The 18,852-nt window shown below is 40.8% G+C and overlaps 1 protein-coding gene across 1 annotated transcript in view; it reads left to right on the top strand.

Annotated features, from left to right (window-relative positions):
* Window positions 1-18,852, top strand: part of LOC129490758 (phospholipid-transporting ATPase FetA-like) — a 114,698-nt gene that overhangs the window by 67,131 nt on the left and 28,715 nt on the right. Inside the window, 6 exon segments of the mRNA XM_055294545.2 lie at window positions 4,003-4,195; window positions 5,898-6,180; window positions 6,618-6,643; window positions 8,907-8,950; window positions 15,054-15,149; window positions 16,767-16,929. Coding sequence (XP_055150520.1) covers window positions 4,003-4,195; window positions 5,898-6,180; window positions 6,618-6,643; window positions 8,907-8,950; window positions 15,054-15,149; window positions 16,767-16,929 — 805 coding nt within the window.

Raw genomic sequence — 18,852 nt, 5'->3', positions numbered from 1 at the left:
AAAATTCATCAACATATATCTGTGATTTCTGCATATGTCTTTATGTGTTAATAATTAAATGTTAAATAATCAAAAATAGAGGGCATCAGATTAATCTGGAACTATGAGTACTATAGTTGTATTAGTCAAAGTAAGATAACCAAAATAAAAAAGAGCCTTAAAATCTCAGTGACATGTGACAATACAATGAAGGTTGTTGTGGGGAGGGGCAGCTTGCTCCACCAATAACTCAAGAACACTCTTTCTAGCTAATGGCCCCACCAACCTCTTGGATTTCAGGATCTTCTACTGGATTCCCTGAATTCAACCAGCAAATGGGGAAGAAGAGAGAATAGGAAGACTCACATATGATTTTTTTTCTTTTCTTTTCTTTTTTTTTTTTTTTTGAGATGGAGTCTCGCTCTGTCGCCCAGGCTGGAGTGCAGTAGCGTGATCTTGGATCACTGCAACTTCTGCCTCCTGGGTTCAAGCGATTCTCCTGCCTCAGCCTTGAGGACTGAGTAGCTGGGATTACAGGTGTGTGCCACCATACCCCACTAATTTTTGTATTTTTAGTAGAGATGGGGTTTCACCGTGTTGGCCAGAATGGTCTCGATCTCTTGACCTCATGATCCACCCACCTCGGCCTCCCAAAGTGTTGGGATTACAGGTGTGAGCCGCTGCATGATAGATTTTTAGGGCCAGGTGTGTAAGTAGCATAATCACTTCCACCAACATTGCATGGGCTAGAACAGAGTTACATGACCCATATAACTGCAAGAGAGCTTGGGAAATGTGCTCTAGATATGTGCTCAGAAGGAAAAGAAAATAGAATTTAATGAATACATATCATTATCGCTGCCACAATCTACCCTTCTGATCATCATACCATTTCACTTTTCCTCCCACATATGGAATACCCTCATCATCTCCTCCAAATCCTACCCAGTCACTGCATCCAACTCAGAGTCCAAGATCTCTCACTGATGCACAGTCCTCTCTATCAGATCTAAATGAGGTTCCTCTTGGTCTGGAGATGTGAGAGGATCTCCTTTATTCATTGCTGTCAGTGATTTCTGGCTCCACTCCTGAGTTTTCTCTCATTCTTTATCCTTGCTGACCAACCCTGAAGTGGATGTTGGGGAGTATGCTCTTCTTAGGGACTGCAGTTTTTATAACCTGCTTCCTGCCCAGTGTGGTTTTAAGGATTTCCAAACAGTCACAGGCTTTTTTAGACCAGGCTCATAGTTACCTAGTAATACCATTCCTCCAAAACCCATAAGGCTTCTCATCTGTTTGCTTCCAATTAGTTTCATGTGTCAGTAACCCCCGCCCCCAAAAATTCTTTCCTAGACATAGTTTTTGAGTTTATCCTATTTCTTTGCTTCCTTGCCCCTCCATGCCCTTCTCTCTCAATGTAATAGCATGAAAGTTGAGGCTATGTAGAATAATAATCATGGGTAAGAAGGTATCACCTTTAACCTGAACTTTGCCTGAAGGCTGAGTCACTTTATTCAGCTGAAAATAATTACTGGGCCTTTTTTGCTTAAGGTCTCAATCTTATCTCTTCCTGTTTAGTGTCTAGAAGTCATAGTTCCTTCATGCCCCAAATTTCTGTACCTTCTTATTTCTGCCTATAAATTGGCTAGTTCTTTCCCTACTTTAACTTTAAAAAAATTTTTTTAGTACAGATGAGGTCTCAGTATGTTTACCAGGCTGGTCTCAAATTCCTGGCCCCAAGCAATTCTCCTGTCTGGTCTTTCCAAAATCCTGGGATGGCAGGCATGAGTGACTGCACCCAACCAACTCTTCCTTTTAATACCTGTCAAAGGCAGCCAATACACAATGATATTTTGATTCTTTTTAACCACTTCTCTTAGAGGTGCAGGTTCAGTAGGCATATGGTCTACCTTTCAGTTTTACCACATTCTTTAATGTTAACATGACTATCATATTTTCAGCCTTTTATATCAGTTTCCTTATCACCCACCCCCTAACTGCTAAGCCCCACACATTTTAGACTTCTGTTAAAGCAGCTTCAATAATGGAATGATTAAGTGCTTGGGTTCTGGAACTGGTTCAAAACCTGTTTCTTCAAATTTTGCCAAACTTTTTTTGCCCTATATTTCCCAGCATAATTTGATTAGAAAGTACAAAAAGAACCGGGTGCAGTGGCTCACACCTGTAATCCCAGCACTTTGGGAGGCCAGGGCAGGTGGATCACGAGGTCAAGAGATCAAGACCATCCTGGCCAACATGGTGAAACCCCGTCTCTACTAAAAATACAAAAAATTAGCTGGGCATGGTGATGCGCACCTGTAGTCCCATCTACTAGGGAGACCGAGGCAGGAGAATCGTTTGAGCCCAGGAGACGGAGGTTGCAGTGAGCCGAGATTACGTCACTGCACTGTAGCCTGGCGACAGAGTGAGATTCCATCTCAAAAACAAAAAAGAAAGTACGAAAAGTACTTGCTTTTATATTACATCATAAGCGGTAGTTAATAAAGTTGTATACTTTGAATAAGAGGTGGGCATTATGATTATTTTTTATTTATTTTATTTTTTATTTTTTTTTTGAGATGGAGTCTCGCTCCTGTCACCCAGACTGTAGTGCAGTGGCACGATCTGGGCTCAGTGCAACCTCTGCCTCCCAGGTTCGGGCAATTTTCCTGCCTCAGCAGAGATGGGGTTTCACCATGTTGGCCAGGCTGGTCTCGAACCCCTGACCTCAAGTGATCCACCCGCCTCAGCTTCCCAAAATGCTGGGATTACAGGTGTGAGCCACTGCGCCCGGCCGGCATTATGATTTTGTGTACTCTTGAAATGGTTATCTTTGTGGCTGATTTTTTTTTTTAAGCTGAAACTTACCTCATGAATAACTTGGTTAAAGTAGTAGGTGATTAAAATTTCAATAGAATCAACTGAAACAAAAATTTTAAACCGACTCATTTGAGTTTCAACTTTACAGTCATTGACCATAAAGCACACTAAAAATGTAAGTTATTTTTAAATACATCTGAAATAAAAATACTTACTAAAAAGGAAGAAGCTGAAGATGTATATTTAGACCAGCACACAATTTTGATTTCAATTAGCCTTATTCTAATATTTAGCTTTTAGATCTTTCATACACATTTTCACGTACTTTGCAGTTGAGACCAGAAAGACTTGTAGGTCTTCCTGCAGAATGAGTGGGTCCTTGCAAAGTGAGTGGGAAACTTACTCCTAGATCAGAAATGTTTGCCTCTCTGAGTAAAATGTTTCTTTGAGATGAGCTATAGAGGGGGCACATTTTACTCAACTTTTCTTTGTTTTGAAACTTTGTTTCCCATATTGTTTTCAGCCTTTTGTTTATAATTAGAAATTGTAAGAAGCTTCATTTAGTGTTTAAAAATGTGGGGAGATAAATCAGACTTAACATGTATGTAAGATCAATTCACTTAAAAGTATGGTCCAAATAGCAAAAATAGGACCAGGTGAAACATTTTTTAAAAACATGTACTCGGTCTTTTGTGTGTGTCTGTTTTATTCCATTAGAATAAATGTGCCCCTGATGTAAACACAAAGCATTTTTTCCTAATTAAATTGTAGATGTAGACTTTACAATATAATTCAATAATAAAAAGTAATTAACCTCTAAAAAAAAAAAACCTGTTTCTTCTACTCAGTAGCTAAGTGACTTTAGACAAAATTCTTTCTCACTCTTAAGTTCCTCATCTATTATTAAAAGAGGATTATTGTAAGTATAAATAATATGTATAAATACTTAGCATAGTACATAGCACTTAGTTAGTTATTACTATGTTTTATTACTATTATCTCCCTTCAAAATCCCAAGGAGGGCTTCTGGTGGACTTTCTTTTCTGTCCTATGTACTGCTGCCTAGAGCCTGTGAACTATAGGGCCTCCCCCCCCTCCTGGGAGAGGGACGCTTTGTTGAGAGATAAAGCTCTAGACTGTAGAACTGAAGCAGCATATATGTTAGATGAAATGTTCATTTAATTCTTTTTTTTTCATTTATAGAATTTCCTGGTTTTAGGCATCATGTGTTTTGTCCTAGCAGTTGGGCATGGCATTTGGCAGAACAAGAAATGCTACCACTTCCAGATTTTTCTGCCATGGGAAAAATATGTCTCTTCATCAGCTGTCTCTGCCATCCTCATATTCTGATCCTACTTCATTATTCTCAATACCATGGTGTCCATTTCCCTCTATGTCAGATAGGCTTCTTTGATCACTTTGGGGTGTGGGGGAGGAGCTGACTTCATACTGTCTACTTAATTCCCCAACCAGAGTGTGAACTTTTAAAAAGCAAACACTTGGGCTCTTTAACCCCTCTCTCTCCATGGTAGGTGGTGTACAAAATGCTCTGAGATATATCTAGAGATTGCATAAATGCCTTCCATGTCCAGAATACTGTGCTAGGAAGACACTGGGTGGTTTATACAAAAAGACAATTATCCCTGCCCTCAAATAACTTATAAAGTAAGTGGCTAAATAAGACATACAAACACATGAAATAACTAGAAAACATACACACAAATTTGGTGATGCTAAAGCATGGGTAGGTTCCCCAGGAAGATAGGCCAGGCAGCCCATAGTTTACCAATGAGTTAGGTCCAAACATTCACTTGTAAGTCAATTAATCAGAATTCAGAATCCATTTTCCCACACAAACAGTGTGACAGATGGTAGATAAGTATAATTGTGACCTAAGTTCAATTCCTAAAAGTTGTAGAAGAGAAGAGGAAGGGTTTCCCTTCCTCTTTTTCTTAAGCACCTTGGATGAAAATTTGAAATAGCTGAAAAAAGTATTTACCCTACTCTGATCATCCTTTTCTAGGTTCTGCATTTCCTTACACATACACACGCCCAGACACATTTTAGTTTCCTCCTTTCCAGGCTTTCTAAACCCTGTACCGGGGCTTTTTGGCAATTAAAAAAAGGACCCTATGTAACTAGATTACCTTATTTAGTAATATTTATTGAGTATCTACTACGTGCTAAGGTTTAGAGAGATTGCTATGGTGGCTGATATGGTAAAGGATGGGAGGAGTCCCAACTCCAGGCATAGAGATTATCAATAATGAGTCAATGATGAGGACCTGAGCACCTCCTTCCTCACCTCAAAGGAAAAAATCCCCGTCTCTCAGTGCAGCTGTCTCAGATAGGGATTACTAATAATCACTCTTATATTAAAGCAGACTAACACACATTAAGTATGAATGATGATAAGAGGGAGACCCCTTAAAAGTCTTCACTGTTTTAAAATGAACATGCTTGTTAGCCATAAAGAATCTATAATGGACGCTATTTGGAGTAGAAGAGGAGTATGACAAAGGCAATAGGGAAAACTCATATAAAATGAGAAGAAGTTGTTGTGGGAGGAGACACACCACAGGCAGGCTGGCTCTGCCTGGAAATTTATCAGAGGGTCAGCCCATAAACTATTCCTGATTTTCATAGCTTCTTTCCTTCATCTGAAATAAACTCTGAGTGTGTCAAGTTTCTCTATCTTCCCCATGTGACAGGAGCAATAATCCTCCAACTGGGCCAACACAGCCTTTTATAAGTTAACTGTTACTCTATCACACCTTGTATTACTGCAGAAATTCCAAAATTGTAACTTTTCCTGAATATATTATGGAAAAAAAATAATAAAATCCAGGTATGACTCAAAAAAGTTAATCAGGTATATCTGGGTCCAGGTGGTAAAGCCTTGAGTGATAATGGCCAAAGTCAGCATTACCATGGGTTGGCTGGTGGGAAGGGTCCTTCAGAAGGGTAGAATCCCAAGGAAGACACTCTGATTTTCAGATGCTAGCCCTGATCTACCACAGGACTGCTAAGAAAGAAACCAGGATGATGTATTTGCTTGTCCTGTTCTGACGCAGAACCATTCTTTTTCTGCTTTCTCCTCAGTGTTGAAATAATAAGATTGGGCAACAGTTTATATATCAACTGGGATTGGAAGATGTTTTATGCACCAAGGAACACACCAGCACAGGCTCGTACTACCACCCTCAATGAGGAGCTCAGCCAAGTCAAATATGTGTTCTCTGACAAAACAGGGACTCTGACTCAGAACATTATGATTTTCAACAAATGTTCTATTAATGGGAAGCTCTATGGTATGCATGTCTTCCTGCTTTCCCCAAGTCCTGGGAAATTTTTACTTTGCAAGTTTTCAAGACTAATCTAGCTCTAAATCTATAAGCCTCTGGAATTCACATTTACCTCCTATTCTCACAACTGTCTCTATTCTCTAAGCAAAGACCCACCCAGCCCAAACAGTTCTAACCAAAAGCATTTATTTAGCATCTTATAGGTACAATCTATTGTGTTGAGCATTGAGAATACCAAGATGTACAAGACTTAGTCTCTGTCCTCAAGGAGTCCCCAATGTTTATATACTCAGTTCACTCCCATTTTAAATCAGATGGATGCTGGTCGAAGGGTACAAAGTTTGTTAGGCGAGAGGAATAAGTTTTCAAGATCCATTGTACAGCATGTTGATCCTAGTTAATAATAATATATTGCATATTTCAAAATTACTAAAAGAGTTTTAAATGTTCTCACTACAAAAAAATAAGTATGCGAGGTGATAAATAAGTTAGCTTGATGTAATCATGCCACAGTTATACATACATGAAAACATCACACTGTATCCATAAATATATACAATTATTATTTGTCAATTAATAATAAAATTAAAAATAAATTAAATGGAGCAGTCAATGTATTACTGAAGCTGCTAATTTCCTGATTCCCCTTTAGAGCAATAAATATTATTGAGAGAAACCATCAAAGGGTAGTCAGAGTTTGATCAGTGTATCCCAGGCCCAATCCCTTATTTGTCTTATGCCTTAAGCATAAGCTTGTTTTTGTGATAGAGTTAAGTCCTCATGTGTGTGAACACTCATACCCAGTGTCCTAGCTAACAGAGGAAGGTAATCACATCTAAAAAACTGGAATGCATGGAATAATCTTTCTGGGGTGACGAAAAAGTTTAGAAACTTGAGAGAGGTGGTAGTTGCACATTGTAAATGCACTAAGTGCCTCTAAATTGTACACATTAAAATGGATAATTATATGTTAAGTAAATTTCATATCAATAAATAATTGAAATTTTTGAATTATATAAAAGCTAGGCCGGGTGCGTTGGCTCACGCCTGTGATTTCTTTTTTTTTTTTTTTTTTTTTTTTTTTTTTTTTTTTTTGAGACGGAGTCTTGCTCTGTCACCCAGGCTGGAGTGCAGTGGCGCGATCTCGGCTCACTGCAAGCTCCGCCTCCCGGGTTCACGCCATTCTCCTGCCTCAGCCTCTCCGAGTAGCTGGGACTACAGGCGCCCGCCACCACGCCCGGCTAATTTTTTGTATTTTTGGTAGAGACGGGGTTTCACCGTGGTCTCGATCTCCTGACCTCGTGATCCGCCCGCCTCGGCCTCCCAAAGTGCTGGGATTACAAGCGTGAGCCACCGCGCCCGGCCCCGCCTGTGATTTCAATACTTTGGGAGGCTGAGGTAGGCGGATCACCTGAGGTCAGGAGCTCAAGATGAGCCTGGCCAACATGGTGAAACCCCATCTCAACTAAAAATACAAAGATATTAGCCAGGCATGGTGGCACATGCCTGTAATCCCAGCTACTTGTGAGGCTGAGGTGGGAGAATTACTTGAACCCGGGAGGTGGAGGTTGCAGTGAGCCAAGATCATGCCACTGCACTCCAGCCTGGATGACAAGAGTGAAACTCCTGTCTTAAAAAAAGAAAAAACAAAGACTAGAGCACTCTAATATTTCCTATTATTTCCTATTATTTGTTTGGTAACCATGTCAAACAAATTTTCACTTATATAAACTCTGAAGACTTATTTTTGGATGAGCTGATTTGGGTGAGCCTCTTAATTCTCTGACCTGACCATATACTGGGTAAAGTTGAAAAGGACCATGAGTGTTTCCATGCTTGGCATCAGACATGTCTTCTACCCCGATTCGGTCTGTCATCCACTGGTCAAGAAACCCAAACACTCTAAAACTATGTCCACATCTCTTCTGGGTAACTCTTATGATTGGAGGGCTTCCTGAGGTGTGAAGTCTCTCACAGATCCAGTGACTAACTTCTAGCTTCATCTTATTCTCACTTAGGGGAGAAGAGTTGAGGCCCAAGCAAACCTCTTCTTACCATTGGTTTAGGGAAAGGAGCTTACTGGGCACTGGGAGCTAGGTGGCCTGAGGAGACTGGGGGGCAGGCATCTTGACTGCAAGTCTAGGATGAAGGAATCAGAATAAATAAGCTTTTAAGGCCTCTCCTTTAAATCACCATATGACCCAGCAATTTGATTCCTAGGTATATACCCCCAAAACTTGAAAACAACTCGGATACATGTATACCAACGTTCATTGTGACATTATTCACATAAGTCCAGAGGTAGAAATAACCCACATGTCCATCCACAGATGAATGGATAAAGAAAATGTGGTACAGCATATACATACAATGGAATGTTAATCATCCATAAAAAGTAATGAAATTTGATACATGCTACAACATGGATGAACCTTGAAAGCATTATGCTAAGTGATGTAAGCTAAACACAAAAAGACAAAAATTTCATGATTCTACTTATGTGAACTATCTAGAGTAGGCAAATTCATAGAGACAGAAAATAGATTAGAGGTTACTAGGGGCTGGTGACAGGAAAAAATGGGAAGTTTCTGTTTGGGGTGTTGAAAAAATGTTGGAAATATATAGTGGTGATTGTTGCACAACATTGTGAATATAATTAATGTCATTGCATTTTACATTTAAAATAGTTACAATGGCAAGTTTTATGTGATATATATGTATATTTTTTAACCACAATTTAAAGAAATTCAAACCCTCCTTTAAAACCCTTGCCAAGTCTCTGCTGTGTTCACTTACCAACAGGTGATACTTGTAACGAGGATGGACAGAGGGTGACGGTCTCTGAGGTGAGTGATTACAGCTCCATGGGAAATGCATGTGGGAGCTGAGTGAGGCTGTGCTTCAGAGAAGCATCTTTAATACAAATCGAGACTCCCTTAGCCACTGAAATATTAAAGCTTTTACTGGCCCCGTAATATCAGAAAGCATTATATAAATGACCTATGTTTAATTCTGAAGATCTTCGTTTGTTCTTTTTAAACAAAAATAGCTTTATTGGCTTTTACTCTTTAAAAAATAATCCATGCTCATTGTAAAAATAAATTAAATAATACAGAAATGTGTGAAGAAAGTTAAAATTATTCCATCCCATTTAGATAGCCAATGTAAAGCTGGGGAGTATATCCTATGCTTTTCATATGTGTATACACACACACATGTGTACATCTAGATCTAGAAGACGGGGGAGATAAAATCATAGTATGCATGCTATTTCCAGTTTCCTTTTGTTCACTTGACACTATTATTGTCGTCATCTTTCCATGTCGGTAGGTCTAGGTCTACATCATCATTTTGAATGGGTGTCTACTATTCAATTGTATCACTGTACCTTAATTTCTTTAATTTCTTATTTTTATTCCATTTTCTTTTGCGATTACAAATGACATTTTGGTAATCATTATGGCACATACATTTTGTCTACTTTTCTGATAATTATTTCTTTAGAATGAAGTCCTAGAAGTAAAATTCGTTGGTCAAAAGGTAGCCACGTTTTAATACATTAAATAGTGCCATATTGCCCTCCAGGTAGATTTGCATAACTTTATAATCCCACCAAAAATATATGACAATTTGTTTTCCCCCATATGCTTGTCAGAACTGGTATTAACAATTTTTAATCTGTTGAAATTTAATTGATGAAAAATGGTATCTAATTATTTAATTTACCTTTTTTGATTACTAATTAGGTTGAATCATTTTTATGTGTTTATTTTTCTTCCCCTTATCATCTCTTTATTGCCCATTTACACTTACTTTGTGAACTGTCTATTCATATTCTTTGGCCTTTTTTTCTTATTCGAAAATGCTCTTTATACAGTAAAAATACCAGCTCTTCTTTTGTCTGGTGCATATGTTACAATTGTTTTTCCCATTTTGTCTTTTGGTTTTTAATTTGTTAAATAATATTTTGTGTAGAAGTGTTTAATTCATGTAATCAAATCTATCAGTCATTTTCCTTTATAACTTAAGGATTTGTGACATATTCAACAGTCTTTATAAAATTATAAAAATATCTCCCTATTCATTTTTCTTATCTCTAGCTGGTTAGTTTTTACTGTTTTCTCTAGTATTGGACCCAGCTTTTGTTTATGGATTTGTTTTTAAGTGTCCCTTCACAGGGGTTCTTCTGTTGCCTTCAGGGTATTCCTCACCTTATCTCTGTCTTGCTAGACCCAATTCCAAACTCAGCCAATTGACTTATGTACCAAACATCTGACTCCAGTTCTCAACTGTTGCCTTACCCCTGTCCATCCAAAGAGATTGAGAAGGGGAAGGAAATTCAGTGATTTGCCTTAAATCATCTTCCAGGGGCTTGGCTAATGACCTTGGCAATATAGGCAAAGTTAGAGCTTCTAGGGAGTAAATCCCTCCTGGAGTTTCTTTCCTCTCCGTCTTCTGTCCACTACTGATTGACCATAACACATTCTTCACTAAATCACTGGAATCTTTGTTCTCTTATAGACAAACTTACCTATAGCCTCAATCCCTTCATTAATTGAAACATGATTTTCCCTGATAACATTCCTTTTTCTTTCATCTCTCTCATACTCTGCATACCATAAACTCTGGGTACAATAAGCCCAAAGGTGTTGCCCTCATTATCCTGTGCCATGTTTAACCATTAGTTTTTCTCTGCTACACAATCTTTCTTCCTGTGATGCTTATGACTTCTGGCTATACTCATCTGTAACTCTTCTTGTTGTTGATATCTAGGAAGCTTCTGGCTTCTACACTCCATTCATTGAGGGCTTTGAAACTTCTCCCTCCCCTCCCAACCACTGCTACTGTTTTGGGTGGTATTGTCATCTTTATGGACGACCTATCACCGTAGACTCTTTCAGGTATCTGAAAGAATCCTTCAGATGATCTCTTGGACAAAAAAAAAAAATCTGTATCACCCATTTCCATGTTACCATGTAATTGTCCAGAGTTGTACTAATGTGGAATTATAAACTTTCTTTTCACAATCTTTGATCACAAACCTTATTCCTCCATATTCTCAGTACATGGCTCGTACTTGAGATTTTTGAAAGTATTCCTGCTTTTCTATCTCATGGAGATTTATAAACCCTTGGCTTTCCTTTTTCTCCAGTCTATCAATTCCTTATGACTTTACTTCCTTTCCTAGCTTGCCTGTCTGTACCCTGGGATCATAAGCATCCTCAATACCTTACTGGTTCTCCTTTTCTACTCTTTAATCACTGAACAAATCTCAACCTTGAATTAACCAAACCATCGACCCTGCTCTGTTTCTAATTTGAGAGTGTTAAGCACTGTTTTGGAGATCATAAAATCATGACAAATTCAGAGACTCCACTGTCCTCTGTCACAGTGCTACTTGGCAAATTTTTCACCATTTTGTAATTGGCTTCATATTTTATTCTCCGTATCAGCTTTTCTAAACAATCACCATTCTCAGGCCTTCTACCACACTATCCTGGCTCCGCATTATGTAGCAAATGATATTGCCTTCTATTTTACTGAGAAAAATCCAAACTATCAGCTAAATATCCTCCTCTGTACATATATTTTAACCCGCCTTTACCTCCTTTCCTTCAGTCTCAAAAAAAGTATAACTTTTTCCTTCAGTACTAATCTATATATTCTAGATTCCATCCCTTCCTACTTCTTCAGGAACCTCAGTCAATCCTGTATTCTCTCTTTCTCAGTATCTGAATATCCCCTTATATGATTCTTTCCCCTCAGCTCGTCTTTTTTTTTTTTTTCCCACAGAGTCTGGCTCCATCCCCCAGGCTGGAGTGCAGTGGCACGATCTCAGCTCACTGCAGCCTCTGCCTCCTAGGTTCAGGTGATTATCGTGCCTCAGCCTCCTAAGTAGCTAGGATTACAGGCGTGGCCATCATACCCAGCTAATCTTTGTATTTTTGGTAGAGAAGGGGTTTCGCCATGTTGGCCAGGCTGGTTTCAAACTCCTGGCCTCAAGTGATCCACCCGCCTCGGCCTCCCAAAGTTCTGGGATTACAGACATGAGCCACCATGCCTGGCCTCAGCTCAACTCTTTACATTAGTACATCCATACATTGGAATATTATTCAGCAGTGAAAAGAAGTGTGCTATCAAGCCACACACACACACACCACAGAGGAACTTTAAGTTCATATTGCTAAGTGAAAGAAGCCAATCTGAAAAGGTTACATACTGTGTGATTTCAAATATATGACATTTTGGAAAAAGCAAAACAATAAAGGCAATAAAAACAAAAAGATCAGTGGTTACCAGGGGTTTGGAGAGAGTGGGGAAAGGGATAAAGCAGTGGAGCACAGGGCATGTTTGGGGCAGTGAAACTATTCTGTATGATGTTGTCATGGTGGATTCATGACATTATGCACTTGTCAAAACCCATGAAACACAACACAGAGTCAAAGATGATGTAAACTATGGCCATTAGTTTATAATAATGTAGCAATATTGGTTCATCAGTTGTAACAGATGTACCACAATAACGCAAGATGTTGATAGGGAAAACTGTAGGGTGGAGATGAGAGAGGGAGTATGCAGGAACTCTCTGTACTTTGCTCAGTTTTTTTGTAAACCTAAAACTGTTCTTAAAAAAAGAGTATTAGGCCAGGCATGGTGGTTCACTCCTGTAATCCCAGCACTTTGGGAGGCGAAGACAGGCAGATCACTTGAGGCCAGGAGTTTGAGACCAGCCTGGCTAACATGGCAAAATCCTGTCTCTACTAAAAATACAAAACTTAGCTGGGCTTGGTGGCCATGCCTGTAATCCCAGCTACTCCGGTGGCTGAGGCACAAGAGTCGCCTGAACCCGGGAGGCTGAGGCTGCAGTGAGCCAAGAGTGTACCACTGCCCTCCAGTGAGACTCTGTCTCAAACACAGTGAGACTCTGTCTCAAAAAATAACAATAATAATTTTTAAATGAAATAAATGGCCTTTTAAAAGCCACAGATTGTTAACCAGAAGTAACCACTAACAATAGATTTTTAATATTTTATTTTTATTCATATTTTTAAAAATACATAGAACCTCACCTTGTTCTTGCATTCCCCTCTAGCCATTATCTGCCTCCATCGGTCAGTCCAAAATATTTATTGAGTGTCTGCCATATGTCAGACCCTGAGTAAGTACAAAACGTTCGGGGAAAACAAAACAGACTTGATTCCTACCTTCAGAGTTGGCATCCTAGAGCAGGAGTCACAGAAGTAAACAGGCAATTATAGGAGTCTCTAATTCCTCACCTTTCATTCATTCTTCAGCCTGCTTTATGTATTCAGACTCTGTCCTATCGTATCCACTGAAACTATCCTAGCCAAAGTCATGAATGACTACCTTGTTATTAAATCCTGATTTTAACACTCTTAAACTCCCCTTTTTCTTAAAGCTCTCTTGTCCCTTGACTTCTGTTAAATAACAATTTTTTCTTGTTTTTCCTTCTTGTCTGATTGCTTTTTTTCATCTCATTGCATTGGGTGCTGATGTTCCCTCAGGGCTCTATTATTTAACCTCTTCTCCATCTGTATAGTCTCCCCATGTAATCTTCTATATTTACGTGGCTTTAACTACTACTGATAACCTCCAAATCCATATATCCAAGGAAACCTGGATAACTCCCTCCAATCCATGGCCAAAGCTAAAGACATCCTATAAAAACTATCTTATAGCTATACCACAACAACTCAAGAGTTTCCTCAGTTGCTACCTTCTACCCTCCATTCTGAATCCACTTCCTCTCAGGTGTTATCCTAAGTTTCTGTCCTTTTGTCTAGTACTTGGACTTGCTTTTCAGCATTGTTTGACTGGTTGTCTTGCTTTCAGTTTCAAAGTTATTCATGAGTGCTGCCTCTCAGATCATGCTGTTCTGCAGCTCTCAGCCAAGCCCTGCCTCAGTCCTAAGCCAGCCAGGTTCAGTGTTCTCAAACATTACTTATCTGAAAGGGGAGATCATAAGCTAGCTCATACCTCTTTCCTGAGCTTCAAAACTTTATGTACAACTGCCTGCTTTCATTACTACCTGTATGTCTTCAGGATCTCCAATTCAGTCTGTCAAAAAATCTCCTGCTGGGTATTCTATCTCAGTGAATGGTCTCACTGTCTACCCAGGTGCCCAATTAGGAAATATAAAAGTATTCCTGGCCGGGCGCGGTGGCTCACGCTTGTAATCCCAGCACTTTGGGAGGCCGAGGCGGGCGGATCACAAGGTCAGGAGATCGAGACCACGGTGAAACCCCGTCTCTACTAAAAATACAAAAAAAAAAAAATTAGCCGGGCGTGGTGGCGGGCGCCTGTAGTCCCAGCTACTCGGAGAGGCTGAGACAGGAGAATGGCGTGAACCCGGGAGGCGGAGCTTGCAGTGAGCCGAGACTGCGCCACTGCACTCCAGCCTGGGTGACAGAGCGAGACTCCGTCTCCAAAAAAAAAAAAAAAAAAAAAAAAAAAAAAAAAAAAAAAAAAAAAGTATTCCTGGCCGGGCACGGTGGCTCACACTTGTAACCCCAGCACTTTGGGAGGCCGAGGTGGGCGGATCACGAGGTCAGGAGATCGAGACCACGGTGAAACCCCATCTCTACTAAAACACAAAAAATTAGCTGGGCGTGGTGGCAGGCACCTGTAGTCCCAGCTACTCGGAGAGGCTGAGGCAGGAGAATGGCATGAACCCGGGCGGCGGAGCTTGCAGTGAGCCGCGACTGTGCCACTGCACTCCAGCCTGGGCGACAGAGCGAGACTCCGTCTAAAAAAAAAAAAGGTATTCCTAACTCTTCTCTTTTACTCCTTATATCCATGTCCTATCAATTCTAGCTCTGTATATTTTCAAATCCATCCCCTTAATTTAATATTTATCGTCACTACTTCATCATTTATCTTGTGAATCACTGAGTGGTCTCCTAACTGGTCTCCCTGCTTCTTATCTAGCTAGTTCCAATATATTCTTCATGCTGCTACCAGAGGACTTTCTCTGAACAAGAATCCATGTCACTTCCAGTGGAAAATCACTATGACACCTTATTGGTAATAAGATAGTAATGCAGGATCTGGCTCATGCCTTCCTCTCCATCCTTGTCTCTCCTTACTCACGAGCCTCTAGTTTCAAAGAATGTGTCACTGTAAGAGCCCAGTTCTAGGAAAGCCTTAGGATATATGTGCTATGTAATGGGTCTTCTTAATTTACTGAAGCCATGAACTTCCCAGAGCTCATAACTCTATGGCTGGCCAAGTCTAGGGCTTGGTTCTGGACCTGAGCATACTTCTTTGCTGCTCTGACAAACTCCCTCTAGGTAAGTTATAGAAAAGAGCCAATATACCTCACTACAAACTTCCCTTTCCCCAACATAGCACCAGGCAACAAAATTGTGTCTTACTTGACATAGTAGGGCCCAGCCCAAGTAACACCACATATACAGAGAACTGGAAAAAGATCCTTGAGAGTTCTGGTATGAGCTGGAGAAATGTGTTCACAACATTGTACTCCAGCGTGGAGAAAAGAAAGTCTTGGGGCCAGCTGGGTGCAGTGACTCACGCCTGTAATCCCAGCACTTTTTGGGGGCTGAGTTGAATGGATCACGTGAGGCCAGGAGTTCAAGACCAGCCTGGCCAACGTGGTGAAACTCCATCTCTACTAAAAATACAAAAATTAGTTGGGCGTGGTAGCACACGACTGTAATTCCAGCTACTTGGGAGGCTGAGGCACAAGAATTGCTTGAACCCAGGAAGTGGAAGTTGTGGTGAGCCAAGATTGCACCACTGTAGTCCAGCCTGGGTGACTGAGACTCTATCTCAACAACAACAACAGCAACAACAAAAAAAAGAAAAAGTCTTAGGGCCAAGCTGAGCCAGAAAAAAGTGTTTGCCCAAGGTGGCTACGAGCAGCCTAGCTGAAATGGAGAATCAGTCAATGGCTAAAGGAGCCAAGGTCAGCCAGGAAAATGGTTAGTGACTGTTAGGTACACAAGATTGAAGGAAGGACTGAAATAGGAACACAAGCAGCAAAGTCAGTGACCATGAGGGTTAGAGGCAGGAAGAATCAGGTATGCTGACAGGTCAAGCAGGAATTAAGTCTGTGAACAACAAGCACGTACTGAAGCTTCCTTGTCATGTGGCCTTGCTCTATCTTGCAATATTCTTCCCTAGCCTCCTTTTAACTCTGGTGGGGCCAGAGAGGAATAGTGTAAAACAATGAGACCACTGTATCTAGGACTCTACTCCCTGCTCAGTTCCCAAAATCAGGCAACGGACAACCAGAAACAATGCTCTTTCCAGTCACCACCTACAAATACAGAGCAATTACCCCCTCTGTTTTGATTATCCTCAGGTATGATTATCATAGATTTGGGACCTAGAAGAGCAGAGTTTGAAGATAGCCATTAACCATTCAGAATAGCTGGAGTGAATGAGGCCAAGAGGGGTCTGCCGAGCAGTGCCCAGCTTGTCTCCTATAAGAAGGATGTTTTCTGGCCCCAGGTCAGAGCTACAAGGGCCTTAGAAACTAGCACAGGATCTCCTTCATTTATCTTGCTTTTCCTTCCCATCCTCCTAGGAGTTCTCATCACATTCCAGAAACTGCCTCCAAATTGATCTAAAAAGTATCAAGCTGCTGCTGAGAAGTTTGTTCTGGCTTATGTGTTCCAGAAAGAAAAGGTCGACTTCTCCTACAACAAACTGGCTGATCCTAGGTTTTCATTTTATGACAAGACTTTGGTGGAAGCAGTGAAAAAGGGAGATCACTGGGTGCACTTGTTTTTCCGCTCACTCTCATTGTGTCATACTGTGATGTCAGAAGAAAAAGCAGAAGGTGAGGAGAGGCCTAAGGTAGCTTCATGGACTGAATATGTCATGGAGTCTAGGCTGGAGGTAAGAGTGATTTGATATGCTTTGCAATGGCTTAATCTAAGAAAGAACTTTCTACTAGATAGCTCTGTCCAGCAATGGAATGGATAGTCAAGATAAGTGTGAGCTCCTATGAATACCAGAGGTATTCAAGTAGAAAACAAACTCTTGGTTTAAAAGAAGTTTCATTCATTCAATAGGAGTCAAACTTGGTGCTCTCTGGGGAGCTTCAGATTCTTTTTATTTATTTTAATTTTTTATGTTGCTCTACATTTTCAGAGAAACTTCTCTAGTAACTAAATATAGAATGATCCCTGAGGCTGAGAGCAGTGGCTCACACTTATAATCCCAGCATTTTGGAAGGCCAAGGCGGGAGGATTGCTTGAAGCCAGGAGTTTGAAACTAGCCTGGGCAACAAAGTGAGACTCCCCCTGTCCACCCCTGTTTCTATAAAAAATAATTTTAAAATAAATAAAAAAATTAGCCAGGTGCTGGGCGCATTGACTCACACCTGTAATCCCAGCACTTTGGGAGGCCAAGGCGGGCAGATCATGAGGTCAGGAGATCAAGACCATCCTGACCAACATGGTGAAACCCCATCTCTACTAAAAATGCAAAAATTAGCTAGGTGTGGTGGTGCGTGCCTGTAATCCCAGCTACTCTGGAGGCTGAGCCAGGAGAATTGCTTGAACCAGGGAGCTGGAGGTTGCAGTGAGCCGAGATAGTGCCATTGCACTCCAGCCTGGTGATAGAGTAAGACTCCGTCTCAAAAAAAAAAGAAAACGAAAAGAAAATTAGCCAGGTATGGTGCTGCAGGCCTGTAATCCCACTTACTTGGGAGGCTAAGGCAGGAGGATGGCTTGAGCCTAGGCGTTTGAGGTTGCAATGAGCTATGCTCATGCCACTGCACTCCAGCTTGGGTGGCAGAGAGAGACCCTGTCTCTAGGAAAAAAAAAAAAGTTATCTGAGGAGGGTGGCGGGAAAAAGAAAAAAGAATGGTCCCTGAAAGCATAGCCTTGGGAGCTTCTGATCTTGAAACTCTGCGAAGTTCTGCCCTCCAGATCAGCCCCACTGTCTCTGACAAGGCCTCCTAAAAGATGAGTTGTCATCCTCTTGTTGCTTCACAATTTGAAGATATCTCTACTATCCTAGTTTCTTTAGTAACCGGATGTGGCTATGTCATCCATTAATTTATCCACACCTCTTTAGAAACAATGAATGAGAAATGACTGTAAATTAAGACTTGGCAGGGTGCAGTGTCTCATGCCAGTAGCAGGAGACTGAGCAGGTGGATTGTATGACTCCAGGAATTCGAGACCAGCCTGGGCAACATGATGAAACTCTGTCTCTACAAAAAGTAAAAGAAAAAAAAAAAATTAGCTGAGCATGGTAGTGTGCACCTATAGTCCCAGCTACTCAGGAGGCTGAGGTGGAAGGATCACCTGAGCCCTGGAAGTGGAGGTTACAGTGAGCCGAGATCATGCCAATGCACTCCAGCCTGGGTGACAGAGCGAGACCCTGTCTCAAAAAATAAATTAATTAAGAAGACTTTTTTCCCTTAACAAATAAGAATTTAAACAACCAGGCCGGGCGCAGTGGCTCATGCCTGTAATCCCAGCACTTTGGGAGCCTGAGGCGGGCAGATCACAAGGTCAGGAGTTCAAGACCAGCCTGGCCAATATGGTGAAACCCTGTTTCTACTAAAAATACAAAAATTAGCCAGGCGTGGTTGCACGCATCTGTAGTCCCAGCTACTTGGGAAGCTGAGGACAGAAGGATCACTTGAACCCAAGAGGCGGAAGTTGCAGTGAGCCAAGATCGTGCCACTGCACTCCGGCCTGGGTGACACAGCGAGACTCCATCTCAAATTAAAAAAAAAAAAGAATTT

Source organism: Symphalangus syndactylus, chromosome 9, assembly GCF_028878055.3.
Source record: "Symphalangus syndactylus isolate Jambi chromosome 9, NHGRI_mSymSyn1-v2.1_pri, whole genome shotgun sequence".
In the NCBI taxonomy this organism is placed as follows: Eukaryota; Metazoa; Chordata; class Mammalia; order Primates; family Hylobatidae; genus Symphalangus; species Symphalangus syndactylus.
Note: the sequence above shows the minus strand (reverse complement) of the source record. Positions and strands in the feature narration are given on the sequence as shown.